The 15987-nt window shown below is 36.6% G+C and overlaps 1 protein-coding gene across 2 annotated transcripts in view; it reads left to right on the top strand.

Annotated features, from left to right (window-relative positions):
- The window catches only part of LOC135219095 (phosphatidylinositol N-acetylglucosaminyltransferase subunit H-like), a 103733-nt gene that overhangs the window by 12139 nt on the left and 75607 nt on the right, over positions 1 to 15987 (top strand). For both annotated transcript variants that reach the window (XM_064255531.1, XM_064255530.1), the window contains exon 2: positions 7730 to 7904. In XM_064255531.1, the coding sequence (XP_064111601.1) occupies positions 7730 to 7904 (175 nt within the window). The remainder of the gene's footprint in view (positions 1 to 7729; positions 7905 to 15987) is intronic.

Here is a 15987-nt window from a genome sequence, read left to right as displayed (position 1 = left end):
TCGAGACCTCTAAAGCCATATCTCCTCGTTCTCCAAGCTGGAACCTGGATGTAGTACTTAAATTCCTTTCTTCAGAAAGATTTGAACCTCCTCACCGAGCTTTGTTTAGGGATTTGACGAGAAAATGTATTTTCTTGTTATCCCTAGCGACAGCTAAAAGAACTAGTGAAATCCATGCTCTTGATTCTCGAGTGGGATTTAAGAAAAGATTCAGCGATTTGTTCTTTCCAGACCCTGTGTCTGGCCAAGAACGAAAATCCCTCAAAACCCTGGCCCAGGAGTTTTGAAGTGAAGGGTCTTTCGAACCTGGTGGGAGAGGAAATTGAAAGATCTTTATGTCCAGTAAGAGCTCTGAAGTTCTATCTAAAGAAGAAGAATGAACTAGGAGGATGTAAACAAAGTCTATGGTGTGCGGTACGGGATCCAAAGAGACCCATAACGCTTTTTTTGTAAGGAGCATTATTACGGAAGCTCATGAAAAATGCACTGATGACTCATTTACAACTCTTCGAGTGAAGGCTCATGAGGTAAGAGCGGTAGCCACTTCTTTAGCTTTTCATAAAAACATGTCTTTGAAAGACATTTTAGATGCGACTTACTGGAGGTGTAATTCAGTCTTCGCTTCTCACTACCTTAAAGATGTCAAGGTTACCTATGAGAAGTGCTTCTCTCTAGGTCCTTTCATATCAGCGGATACAGTGCTGGGACTTGGAACACATACCGATCCTTAAATTTTATATATTTTGTTTATTTATTTGTACGTAGACCTGCCTTTTGAGACGGGTTCTTGGTTTTCTACTGGTGGGAGTGCTTGATGTCGCACAGGCGGCCGTTGCTTTTGTCAGTAAGGAATCAGGAATGCGTCTTACAAGCTGGGTTGTACAAAAAATTTTTTTTTATATATTTTATCTTTTTGTACTTTTATGTGATACGTTTGTTTGTGATTTGAGTTTGTGGTTGTTTGCAAGGAGTTCGGGGATAACTCCTTGCAATCTTAGAACTAACATAGTGGTTAGGTTATGGTGATCGGGATCGGTGTTGTGCTCCTTGAATAAGGTTCTTGTCAAGTAAGTGGATCAGCACCCATTGACATAGTCCTTCCAGGCTCTGCCTAGTAAGCGGATAAGACCCCTTTGGCAGACCTACAAGAACTCTTAGCCATAGATCAATATCTCGCTGAGGCTCTTGAGAATAAGCAGACTCCTGGATAGTAACCATGAAGTCTTCAGTCTAATCAGGTAGGAACCAAGGTTTTATTTATTTATTACCTACAACGTATGTTGTGATTCCTGTCTAAATCCGTAATTAGCTGTCTTTTACCCTCCTCCAATGGTGTGAATCAGCTAAGTACATATCTGACAGGTAAGTTGAATGTATAAAAATGATATTGTTATGATACAATAAAGTTTTATACATACTTACCTGGCAGATATATACTTAGCTATTAGACTCCGTCACCCGACAGAAATTCGAATTTCGCGCACACGCTACCGGTAGGTCAGATGATCTACCTCCCTGCCGCTGGGTGGCAGGAATAGGAACCATTCCCGTTTTCTATCAGATTTTCTCTCTACTGCCTGTCTCCTGAGGGGAGGTAGGGTGGGCAATTAATTGTATATATCTGCCAGGTAAGTATGTATAAAACTTTATTGTATCATAAAAATATCATTTTTACTTGACGACGATGTTCGATATTTTACTTGACGATGATGTTCAATAAACTCCTGCCTGAACTCATCTGCTGATGTAGCTGCCATGTTGCTTCTTCCGCGTCTTGTTGAAACTGAGGTAAATCTTGAGATCACGCCATAGGATTCGGGCCAACTGAACTAAAACAGATGCCACAAACCTGGAAAAGGAAGGTTGCAAGTTGGTTGAAGCGACCGACAGACTCCACCCACTTCTGGTCAGAAGAGAACCCCATAGACAGTGAGATTTACTTGGTTCAGAAGACCAAATCTGGCGATCGTAACTTCTATGGGGCCCTTTTAGAGTAAAGTAACAAGACTATGTGCTGGAACTGGCTGTTTAGGCCGATTGCAAACTGGGAGCTGTAAACTAAATATCTCAGAAAACGCCAGAAATATAAAAATAAAATTTAGAACAAAGATGTAGTCTCTCTTTCCCCTCCCCCCCTTCCCTATGCTTTGTTAAGGAACAATGCCTTAAAAAAGTGGCGTGATCGGTATGGTCTTGGCCTGCCACCTCGGTGGCTGTGAGTTCAATTCTTGGGCATTGAGGGGTCAGAGACATGTATTTCTGGTGATAGAAGTTCACTCTCGACATGGTTCAGAAGTCATATAAAGTCGTTGGTCCCATTGTTGAATAACTACTGGTTCCATGCAACATAAAAACACCATACAAACAAACAAACAAACAAATGCCCATAAATAAACTTAGGGTAGAATGTAGACAATAGAAAGTAGTGCACCATAGACTCTTAAGTTTTCCAGTGTGTTCAGAAACCCTCAAATAAAAAAGTCGCCAAGTCATTTTCTGTCAATTATTTTACCATAAGTTTACCAGCATAGGTAAGTCAGTTTTTCTTTGTCAAGTCACGAGTTGATGTGAATGGTGTCATCCAGCAACTCTGAGTTCTTGAAATGGCTGTATACTATGGCACCCCAAGTACCCTGTTTCCCAGTTGCGGGAAATTTAAACCTTACATATAGTAGGCACATGCATGGTTGATCTGTAATTGCTCTGTGTCGGGTGTTTCCTTGGAAATTTACTTTTTCTATTGTATTTTGGTTGATTATTAAAAATTTACTGATTTTGTTGTTAGACTATAATTAACCCCCCAGCGGCTAGTACTAAACACTGCAAAATACATTTGACCCCCAAAATCCCTAATGGCTTTCGTATTCTTGGGACCACTCCTTGTAGTCCGTGCGGAGTTGATGCTTAGAAATACCCTAGGAGATCCAGTGTAGAAGGGAGGTCAAGGCTGCAAGTGAGTACTAGTAGGTTTTCCACCCTTTCAACACCACACTTAGCCTGACCTAAGGTGATGGGGCTTACTTAACTTTATGCTTTACCCCCTTGGATCTCCCTACCCAATCTAGCTGAAGGCTTTGTAAATTGAAGTAATAAGGTTACATCCTAACCTAACACATGGTGCAGGGCCTTACTTAGCTTGGGAGACTTCATCCTGTAAGATCCCCCACCTGATTGCGACACTATAAATTGAAATAATAGTGTTTATGCCTAACATACCCACACCTTACTAAGGATGCTAGGTCCCCACGTGGTCCACCACTAGCATAACGTAGGTTATACGGTCCTTAGATACTTAGTGCATAATCTCACTAAAAATGTTCAATAAACCTTGATCACAACAAGAACTTGCAAATGTATCATGGACATTTTAAAGTGCATCTTTGTATTTCACTTTTTTATATTTTCACCAATCCAGGAACCCCAGTTTCCACTGTTTCCCATAACTGTAGGATATAGGAAGGGCCGTTATCTCAAAAACTAGGGGCAGCCTACTAATTTGGTGCTGGTGAATATCAGATATAATTAAAATGCATACTAAAACAGGCTTTGAATACTTCTTGTGTCCCCCATAATTGTAGGATATAAAAGGTTTCAGTTTCTTTAAATTACTCATTCATTCCCAAAATGAATATAACACCAAAAAAAATGCAATAACAGTTACAAATCTGCACCAAATAAACAGACAAATAAACAGCCAGTCCTTTGAAGCAACACCGGAATTCCAAAATCCCACCTTGTTTGTGAAGCATAAAAAGTAGTAATTAGCTTTCAGCTTTGTTCCTCTACCCACATATATACCTGTGAAAATGACAAAAGACATTCTAGATACACTACAGTAACCATCCTTACCAACAATGTATACTAGGACAAATGAAATCTGGCTGGCTCTGCTCCCGTGACAATTGACATAGATAGATAAATATCTTGGAATAAGTGCCAGTAGGTAACGACATTGGTTAACGTCACCTCTGTTAGGTATGTTATGGCACCATAACTCTATTATCGGCCCATTGTGGTGCCATAAATCACCAATTTTATGGTGTTAGACAAGTGCCATAAAACCCGATCGCCATTAACCAAGTCCACTGATAAGTGTGGACTGCTTGTACTGTATAAAAAGTCCAATATCTTGTGGCATTTAAGTAGAATAAAGTACTACTATGAGATTCAGGGTCTCTGTAACACGGTTTTTTGGACTTTGCTCCTTGTCAAAGCATCGGATGTAGCTGAAAGTTGACATATGTTTATTTTACAACCACACACAAATTTTGTCAGCATTATCAATAACCTAAACCCGATAGTTTTAATTTTTATAGAGTAAAAATGATCTAGCCGACGCCATGGCCAATGATTACGAGCCAAGAGTCGAAAAACATTCATTACGTAAGCAAGGTAAACACCTTTGACGAAAATGTTGCCCCGCCCATCCACCAGACAGAAACTCCATCGGCTCTGAAACCCAAAGACTTTATGAATGGCGGAACGATACATAGATGTGGGGGGGGTATCAGCGCTAGCGTAGTAATACTATTGTAGCAGTAGTGCCGCAACAGTATAGCAGTAATATAAATGAATTAAACGTTTAGGCTAACTGCTGGGATCCTTGAGGATCATTTAGCACTTCTTACAACTACTCGAGAAATTAGTTTTTATAGCCAGAAGTTAAATTTTCTAATCCAACAATGCCCATGGTAGCCTTCAGTGTTATCCTGAATAATAACGAGGCGAAAGTGGGTGGAGCCTCATGATGTCACCATTCTGACGATAATTATTGGTGAAGGTTTAAAGCCAATATACGGTAACGGCTATTTTTTTTCAGTAAATAGGTAGATAGCCAATAAATAAAAATGGCTTGACATTGGATATAGCAGTTATCAAATCAAGCTTGTCTACTATGCTTTTGATAATTACCAACTATTCCCTACATCTTGTCAATCTGATTGTGACCTATAAAGTACATAGACTGTAATTTCTTTGGAAACTTATTTTGGGAGTTAGACTAATAATCGAAGTGTTTTTGTATTTATTAACATATTTTGTTGGTTTGTTCATTATGACAATTATCAGTGGAGAGGTTCCAGAGTTCATAAAGGTGTACTGCTTTGCTTTTATTTAAATTTGTATGTCATTGTTGCCAGAGGTTTAGCCTTCGTTACGTATAGCCAATCATCCATCGAGAAAGAGGGAAGAAATGCTGTCATAAGTTACGCAACGAGTGCGTTCGAAACCTTTTCTCTGAGTAAGTTGGCCCGTCTTCAAAAAAGGTCACTTTTACATTATAAGTACCAAATTTATTCAACCTACGTAGTGCAGAATACACTCAAAATTTATGTGTTGATATAATATGTATTCTGAATAAGCGTTATATTTATGAAATGCATATAAGCGTTATATTTATGAAATGCATAGATAAAAAGTTATTGCGAAAAAACCGTGTTACAGAGGCCCTGAATCTCATAGTAGTATACAAGACACTTAAATGCAGTGATCTGAGCAATTTGTAACTGTTTTTTATGCCTCCATACACCATACTGTGATCTAGATTCACTGTTCTTTCCTGTTCAAGCCTTTAAAATGGAGGTAGTGACGTGAATTTTTTTTCTTTTTGCTATGTTTCAACATGTGATGAAGTCTTTACATAGAATTTATCAGCAGTGCAAACTGGAGCAGGCTATTCTACAATACAAGGTTGTTCAATAGTTGCACTACTGGTCAGAGAGGTGAGGGGTACACTCACCCCTCCCTTCGCTGAATGACGTAACCACTTACTTACCTTATAGCCTTCGTTGAGAGCAGATGCAGCATTGCCTTCCTCTGCCCAATTGCTTCCTGGTTGTTCTACTTTCATCTCAACCTGGTTTTTTCCTTCCTTATTGTTGAATGAATAATTGTGGTATATCTGTTCTTGTTTTTGAAGAATGCAAAGCCAAGAATTATTTAAACCTAAACCTAGATTTTGCCCAGGTATGGAAGAGTAATGGTGCAATTGCCTTCTTTCACCCTTTGATGTTGAGCTGCACACTGTTTTCTCCAAATGCTGTAGGCAAGTGTGTTCCATAAATGATACTTACCCTGAGTGTTGCGAGTGGTCCCTGGAGCAATGGATGAGGTTCACTAGGAAGAGGAAATCCTAGAAGACTGCTGATCTGTCCTTGGAGGGATATACCTCTTTGAGGACACCAGGTAGCTCCTTGTCTTTTCCCTTGTGATTCTGGTCTGCTGCTTCATCATCCAGGGAAGAATTCACTCCACACTCCCCTGGTGCTTCGGCAATGGGGAGTTTGCATGGAGGAGAGGGAACCGGTCTCAATCTCAAGGGCTTCTTCTGTTTTCTCCAGGGGGCAGCATTCCCTCCCTGGTCTTAGTGCCACCAACCTGCCCCCTGTCTCTACAGCGTCAGTAACTGGGACTACTGTTTCAGTTGGTCCCCATGACTACTTTCACAATGCCTTCGGTTACCCATCCGATCCCATCAGCATCAATGTGCCTTCTGAGGTCTCCTGATGCTGAGGGTCGTCTAGCAGAATTAATGAAAAGGTACCATAGAGAGATGAAATCAAAGAAGAGACCCTGTTCTTCATTGACATCTGCTCTAGCCTCCTTCCCTACTTCTGAGGGTTCCGTAGGTGGACAGACCCAAAGAGGAAGAAGGCAGTGGTGCTAGATCACAAAAAAACAACTTTTTATCCTGAGGGTCCTATCAGGCAGACAGACCCAAAGGGGAGAAGGGCAGTGGAACTAATCCATGAAAAGGCCCATGAACCTTCTCACGATGTCTTCTTCTACAGAAGAGGTACGAAGATCTCTCTCTAACACTCCCCTGTTCAAGGATGGGGAACCTGAGTCTTGGGTGTTTTAGAGGCTCACTCACATTCCTCCCACCAATCAGTGGTCTTCCTAATGTAAAGGACCAAGGGTTTGTATATCGTGTAGGAACAAATCACAGTTTTTTAAAGTAAATTGTATTTTTCCTAACTATACAAACCTGAGGTCGTTTTTTTAATGCCCACCTTATGCCACCCCTCAATCTGAAACCTGGGCCAAAAGACAAAGTGGAGTGTTTACATAAAGAATTTAACAGGGGTATTCCAGCCCATGCTGAAAGTATTACCTAATGTAAAGGACCTCAGGTTTGCAGAGTTAGGAAAAATACAATTTACTTTTAAAAAATGTGATTTTTTTTATAGAAGTATTTTTGCAAGGTAAACAAGTGCACTAACCACAGTACTGAATCTTGTAAAGGTATTCAGGGATGAAATTATATTTTGGAAATTCTTTAGTGAATTTTTAGCCAACAGACCACTATTTATTGGCTCTAGAACCATTGTTATTATTATTATAATAATATAGTTTAACAAACCCACAAAAACACATAACAAAGTAGTCTCATAAGGCTCATTTTAGGACGTGTTCTTGAATGAGAGATAAGAGTAAGACCCAGATAAAAGTTAAGGAAGTTGGAGGCCCAAGGAGGAAGAAGTTGAAAGTAGTGGATGACTGGACTGAGAAGAATATGCTAAAGCTTTTAACTATAGCACCATCTACCAATGCACAGTACCTATACCACAAAAAGCATTCTGTAAGTGGTATTTTCTGTGTGGGAGGAATAGTTACTGTAATAGATTGAATACCTCAAATGAGACTTATACTTCATTCTTAAGCTAAGAAACTGTTACATATTTGTAAATTATAGATTTTCATATTAAGAGATTTTGTTTTTTATTAACAGATAAGTGTGAGTAGTGGAAGGATACAGTTTCTTCCTTGGCTATGCTACACAAGTATCCTGACAATTCTCTCCTTTATTGCACAACTTCACACCCTGCATCCAGTATGGCTTGGTATTGCAGTGATAATACAGTTAATAATGTTAATGTACAGAGTACATCGTAAAGTTATACGAGGTAAGTTATTTCACATCGGATGCACCTTTATTTATCGTATAGTATGCATTATTATTTTAGACTAGGATTTTGCTAACTATTAGGATAACCATTTTTAGGAATGCTGAATTTCTTTTAAGTCATGGTAAAAGACTTCTGAAATTGTTTTTCTTCTCATCTGCAAAAGCATTACATCATGAATGCTTGTAAATACTATTTTTTAAATTTTCAAGTTAGATCAACTTTAAGTCAAAGGCTGTCTGCATGAATTTGTTCTTTACCTTTAAAGATGTTTAACAGCTGTTGAGACAACATTATGATATTTTTACCATTTTAGTATTGCATTCTTTTTATGAGTCATACTACTTTATTAGACATATTGGAAACGTGAAGTTTTTTCAACACAAGCCTTTTACTTTACATTAGCATAATCTGCAACATTAGCTGTGTCTAGACACATCCCTGAAGAAGCGTCCTATTTACACTTATCAAAGTATGTATGTATTAACGTCCTTGAGCACCTAAGGTGGCGATACCTGGCCATTTTCTGCATTTCTGGTACTTATTGGGATCTCACCTGCAGTATCACTGCCAGAAACTTTTGGTAATCTTTAATCATTTAATTATCCTAAGATATGGTTCTTTGCATTATTTTCCCTCTGATAATTTGGTGGCAGTAATTTTGTATATTTCGTACAAGTGTATGTAACCTACCAAGTACATAGCTATGGTTCCCTTACCTATGGCAGCTTAAAAATTCAAAATTCGCGCCACAGCTCTTCTTTCATTTGTGTGTAGGTGACTAGGACCCACCCACTATCAAAGACTCGGGGAAACAAACTAACAAAGAGCTTCATTCATTTCCTGCTGGCTTCTGACCAACATCAGGAGTTTTCTGCAGCAACTTCATGTTTTTTTTTTTTTTTTTTTTTTTTTGGGGGGGGGGGGGGGGGGGGCGGGGAGGCGGCGGCTGATACTTGAAGTATTTGAAATTTGTTGTTGTGGCTTTCTTTCTTTCGTCAGCCGATAATTATCATGTTAGTTAAAGTAGTGATTCTAGCATTTGTCTAGCATTCATTTCTCTTCTGAGGGCTGTATGACTAGACTAACAAAGTTTACATATGACTCTCACACTAAATGTGTTCAATGTACAGGACAGGAGTGTAGTAAAGACAATACTGTCAAGATTGAGAAGACAAAAAATGGAAGACTGAAAAATCTCATTTAGAAAAACTTGATAAGGACAGACCTTACCTTACCTTACCTTACCTTACAGTTCGTTCGGGTTGCCCCAGGTCCCTCAGTGTGAGGCGCCTCTAATGTCTACCAGAGAGTTGCTAGTACATCTTCCGGTATATTTTTGCATCTTCCAATCTTGGATGGTCTGGGATGCAGTTTAGATATTTGTCGAGCTTATTTCTTAAACACATCTACGCTCACTCCTGATATATTCCTTCAGATAAGCTGGCAACGCATTGAATAGACGCTGCATTATCGATGCTGGTGCGTAGTGGATTAATGTCCTGTGTGCTTTCCTTATTTTTCCTGGTATAGTTTTTGGGCACTATTTAATCTACCTCTGCTTGCTCTTTCTGATATTTTTAGTTTCCATGATATTTTCTGTTATTCCTTTCTATCTGTTTCCATGCCTGAATTATCATGTAGCGTTCTCTTCTCCCTTTCTAGACTATATAATTTTAAGGATTGTAGTCTTTCCCAGTAGTCTAGGTCCTTAACTTCTTCTATTCTAGCTGTAAAGGACCTTTGTACACTCTCTATTTGTGCAATATCCTTTTGATAGTGTGGGTACCATATCATATTGCAATATTCAAGTGGACTACGACATATGTTTTATAAAGCATAATCATGTGTTCAGCTTTTCTTGGTTTGAAGTGCCGTAACAACATTCCCATTTTTGCTTTACATTTTTGCCAATAGCAATTGCTATTTGATCATTGCATAACATGTTCCTATTCATCATACACCAAGGTCTTTAACCCTCTTACGCCGATGCCCCTAAAAATCAAAACCTCTCCTGTATGCCGGCGCCGGTTTGGAGTGAGCGCGGAACCGGAAAAAATAATTTTTCAAAAAATCACAGCGCGCTTAGTTTTGAAGATTAAGAGTTATTTTTGCTCATTTTTTTTTCATTGCCTGAAGTTTAGAATGCAATCATCAGAAATGAAAAATAATATCATTATCATATGTAAATAATGCGATATATGGTAGCGAAAAAAAAATTCATAGATAATTGTATTCAATCACGCTGTGCAAAAAACGGTCAAAGCTAACGAGTTACTTTTTTTTCGTTGTATTGTACACTAAATTGCAATCACTTTTGATATATAATACATAGTAAAACAATAAAAGCAACACCGGAAAAATATTATCACAAAATGATGTACGAATTCGTAACGAGCGGACGTAAAAAAATGTTATTTTCAAAATTCACCGTAATTCTCAATAATGTTCTAGAGACTTCCAATTTGTTTCAAAAAATTAAGACAAATGATTGAATATTACGATACTGTAAGAGTTTTAGATTAGAATTGCAGATTTCGACCATTATTTCGGACGAGTTTAAATTTTGACCGAATGTCGAAATTTTTAATTTATATATATATTTTTTCATATGCACATATTTCGAATGATGGAAAAAGCTACAACCTTCAATTATGTTATATTGGTATTCTTCATGAATTTGCGCACATTTTCATATATGAAACTCTATAAAAAGGCTAATATGAAAAGGAGCAAATATTAGGATAATGCCATGTACGTATTTCGGAGACTTGCGGCCGCGAATCGGCGCGCGGAGTGAAGGTAAATATATTTTTCAAAAATTCACCACCAAATCACAATATTGTTTTAGAGACTTCTTAAAAATTTGTTTTCAAAATGAAGAAAAATGACTGAATATTACTAGGCCGTAAGAGTTTTAGCTTACAATTGCGTTTTTCAACTATTTCGGTAGAGTCAAATTTGACCGAACGTCCTGGTTTTTTTTCTATTTATCGTGATTTATATGCAAATATTTTCGAAAAAAGAGAAAAGCTACAACCTTCAATCATTTTTAGTTGTATTCTACATGAAATTGTGCGCACATTGTTTTCATATATAAAACTTTATGTAACAGCTAATTTTAAATGGTGCAAACATTTCGACAATCGCACAAAAACAAAAAAAATTCTGATTTTTTCGGAAGTTTTACCCCGTCTTACCGCAGAACGTAATTTTATTTTTCATAAATTCACCATAAATCGAAATATTGTGCTAGAGACTTCCAAGTCGTTGCAAAAATGAAGGTAAATGATTGAATATTACTAGAATATAAGAGTTTTATTTTAGCTTTACAATTGCGTTTTTCGCCCATTTCCATTTCGGTAGAGTCAAAGTTGACCGAAAGTTAAGTTTAAATTTTTGCACTTAACGTTATTTATATGAAAATATTCCAAAACTGATAAAAGCTACAACCATGGGTTTGTTTTTTTGTTGGTATTGTGCATGAAATTGCGAACATTTTTCCATATATAAACTTTATGTAACGGCAAATTTAAAGGGTGCGGAAACATTAGGACAATCGCACGAAAAAAATTTTATCGGAAGAGTTATCGCACCCGAACGTAAGGAAAAAGTTTTTTCATAAATTCACCATAAATCGAAATATTGTGCTAGAGACGTCCAATTTGTTGCAAAATGAAGGCAAATGATTGAATATTACTATAATATAAGAATTTTAGCTTACAATTGCGTTTCTCGACCATTTCTGTAGAGTCAAAGTTGGACCGAAGGTTGAAATTTTTGCACTTATCGTTATTTATATGAAAATATTTCAAAATTGATAAAAGCTACAATCATGAGTATTTTTTAGTTGTATTGTGCATGAAATTGCGCACATTTTCATATATAATACTTCATGTAAAGGATAATTTAAAATGGTGCAATAATTATGTCAAAGTGACGAAATAATTTCCGAGATGTGTCACTGATTTACTCTTTTAGTGCGATAAGAAAGAAATTCGCGCTTGCGCGCCTGCGTAGCGATTGTAAACAAAACAACGCCTTGATCCGTGAACTCCCAGCATCCCCAAGGCGCGTGATACAAAAGTTTTTGGATGGTAGGCCATAAGTATTTTTCCGCGAATTTAAAAAAAAAAACTTTTTTGAGCCGACGTATGATACGTCCAATCGGCATACGGGAGACATTTTGACTCGACGTTTAATACGTCCAATCGGCGTAAGAGGGTTAACTGCTTCCTTATTTGTGATTGTCTCATTATTAGGTCCCCTATATGCATATAGCTTTCCTTCTCTGTCTCCATAATTTATTGATTCAAATTTATCAGAGTTAAATACCATCCTATTTACCTCTGCCCCAATCATATACTTTGTTAAGGTCTCTTTGTAGAGCGTTCCTATCTTCACACAAGTAACTTTCTCTACTTATTCTTGTGTCATCAGCGAAACTACTCACTACCGAATCCTTAACATTACTGTCTATGTCTTCAATCATAATAACAACAATATTGCAGCTAGCACCGTACCTTGTGGCACACCGGATATTACCTTGGTTTCATCCGATTTCTCATCGTTTGCAATAACTATATGTGTCTGTTGTGGTAAAACAAAAATTCTTTTAACCATCTTCCTACTTTATCTACGATATTGTGTTTTCTAATTTTCTTTGCTAATATATTATGGTCTACTTTGTCAAAGGCTTTTGCAAAGTCTAGATAAACCACATCTGTTTCATTCCGCTTTTTCATATTTTTGAATATGTTCTACCGGTGGACTAACAGTTGGGTTTGTGTACTTTTTCCGGGTACGAAACCGTGTTGTCCTATATTAAACAAATTATTTTTTTATTAAATGTTTCATAATATTTTTCTTCATTACCCTTTCATACACTTTCATAATATGTGATGTTAGACTCACAGGCCTATAATACTTGCCTCTAGTCTTGATCCACTTTTGAAAGTAGGGGTGATATATGCTAATTTGTGCTCATCATAAATCTTGCCTGTATCTACACTTTGTCTTAATAATATTGCAAGTGGCTTTGCGATAGAATGAACTACTTTCTTTAACAAAATAGCAGGGACTCCATCCGGCCCTGCAGCAGCTCCATTTTAATTTCATTAATTGCCTGCACAATTCAGCTTCATTAATTTCTATGTCAGTCTAAATATTCACTATTTTCTTCCCTTACTTCTATATCATTATCTTCATTATCTATTCTAGGGTGAATTCTCTCTTTATATGTTCTGCCAGTATGTTGCAAATTTCCTTTTTTTCATTCGTTAATCTCCCTTCAATTCTCAGAGGGCCTATTTTCTTATTCTCTTTTATTCATCTTCTTCGCATATGAGATAATAGTTTTGGGGTTTTGCTTGATATTTAATAGGGTTTTTTCTTCCAAGTCCCGTTTTTTCATTTTCTTTTGATTGTATAATCTTTTGTTCTGCATTTTCTATCTTACTTTTTAGTTCTATAACGTCTTTCCATGCATTTTTTTCTTTTGCAAGACCTTTTTTCCACTTTCTGATTTTCTGGAACAAGATCCTTCTGTCTCTTGGTATGCATGAATGATGTTTACTTTTCTTTCTTCGGTATATATTTTTCCACTATTTTTCTCCAATATTTTATATAATATCTCCGTATTTACCTTTATGTCATCACTTACGAAAATGTTATCCCATCTTTGTTTTATTCTTCATTAATTTCTGACCATTTTATATTTTTACTGTAGAAGTTGTATTTTCCATATCCTTCCCACTTTTTCATTTCTTGCTTATCTCTATTTTCACTTGCTTTGGAATGAACTGTTTAATTCTATGACATTATGGTCTGAAATACTCGCATTATAAACTATTATTTCTTTAACATAATTCATCTCGTTCACAAATACTAGGTCTAAAGTATTTTCCTTTCTTGTTGGCAGGTGATTTATTTGTTGAATGTTGTATTCTAGTAGCATATCTAATAGCTTTTCAAATTGCCTCTTCTCTTCTGCACTACTATTACTCTCTTTTTTATATGTATAAGTACAACCACAATCTCCTATTCGTTTTTTTCCATCTACGAAGGAAAGTTGAAGTCACCAAGATAGGAGAATAGTCCAGTCCTTGTGATTTCTACATATATCATCCAATTTTTCAATTATTAAGTCAAACTTTAGTATTAGGAGTCTATATATTACTATGTTCATCAATTTTTTTCAGATTCAGATTCTACCGCTATTAGTTCACATTCTGAGTTACTATATTTCTCATATATTTTTCCTTGTTTTTTGTCTTTCCCATATATTGCGGTTCCCCCTTGATTCCTATTTTTTCTATCTGATCTATAAGTTTGGAACCCTTTTATTTGATCATCATTCCCAGTCTCTTGGGAATACAGGTTTCACTTATATTCATTATATCTATTTTCTTTTCAGTTTGGTTTGGGTTAGTTCTTCTAAGTACTCTATTTTCTTTTTGAGTTACTCGTAACTAAACCCTGCGCATTCATCACTATGATGGTTTGCGTGTTTTCTCCTCATTTAATACTGGTAGTAATAAGGATTTTCCCATGTCTCTTTCCTGTTCTGGGTATGTTGTTCTTTTTTTCATTTCCAGAAATTCTGACATTAAAAAATCCAACTTTTCCATAATATTTGTCTTCCTTCATCATAATTATTCATTTTGTGTCTGAATCTGCAATTTTCTCCGTCCTTTCTGCAATATCCTCTTGCATAATAAATACAGTATTATCTCTTGAGTAGAATTTCGGAGCTGATGCTTTGAAATTTTTTGCTGACACCCTCTGCATATCTCTTGGTGGTTTGCTTTTCTCTTTTACCTGATATTCTTGATTTCTCTCTTTATTTGCTTTTTTCTTTCTTATTTTGGATTTTAATTACTTGGTTGGTTATTTATTTGATTATGATTCATGGCTACAGGGTGCATATATTTGCATTTTTTGTCGAACTTACATCCTTTTCCTTCTTTTAGTTTTTTTACATAGTTTTTTGGATGCGCAGATCTCTGCAATCATCCCCCCATATCCATCTAAGTATGCACATTTACCATATATTTCATAGTTTTGACATATCTTAGGATGTTTGTAGTAACATCTTTCTCCAAATCTGCAATTCCCTCTTTTCAAAAGGTTGCAGATTTTTGTCTTTCTTGTCTATTTTTTTTCCTCTTTCCCGTCATTGTGTAGATCTGGGTAGAGCCTCTTCGGGATTTGCTTTTCTGTTGTCATATCGTAATTTATTTCTTCGTAGGTATGCTGCTTATTGCCTCATATGTAGTTATCAATGAGTATCTCTGCATCCATACTTTTATCTTGTTCTTTGTTTCCTATTTTTTTCTGTCATTTCATTTTTGTTTACTTATCTTCCGTTTTCCTCGTTCTTTTCTTTTTCTTCTTCTTCCTCTCCTTTTCCTTTTCTTCTCATCCTCAACTATTTGTACATTCAATCTTGATTTAATAACATTGTCTATCCATGATAGACATGTTGAACAAAAAATTCTTGTATCTTTTCTCAAATCTTGTATTACCTCAGCACACTGTGGATGGGTCGGAATGTTGCATGCAGCACATTTTCTGATTAGGTTTTGTGGATTGACTATGCTTATACCAAACCTTACACAGTTTGCATGCTTTTGGCATTCTTTTTCTAATGCATCAACTTAGGATATTCACAAGATTCACCTTATTCATTTTCTTTTTGTCGGAATATGTTGGTTTATGTATATTTTCTTTATGAGTCTCTTGACCACTTGGATTTTATTTGGAACTTCTTCAATTATTTTCAAGATGTTTTCATTAGATTTGTTCCAGTTTGAAGGATTATATCCTTCTAATATATCTATGAATGCTTTTGTATCTTTTTGGTTAGGACTGTTGCTGATTTCATAGATGAGAAATGCCAGTTCCCTTCCTGCTACCTCATCGTATTGCGAATCTGCTAAACACGCCAAATTACGCCACCTCTTCCCGCAGTTGGAACTTACTCCGCTTGTTCTGATTTATAGTATTACACTTGATAAACTAACTTAGAAGACGCTTTATCCTACTATTTTCACACTAATCTTATCACCGATAGTTCACGAAC

This window comes from Macrobrachium nipponense, chromosome 1 (assembly GCF_015104395.2).
Source record: "Macrobrachium nipponense isolate FS-2020 chromosome 1, ASM1510439v2, whole genome shotgun sequence".
Lineage (NCBI taxonomy): Eukaryota > Metazoa > Arthropoda > Malacostraca > Decapoda > Palaemonidae > Macrobrachium > Macrobrachium nipponense.
The sequence above is the reverse complement of the archived record's forward strand: the minus strand, read 5'-3'. Positions and strand labels throughout refer to the sequence as shown.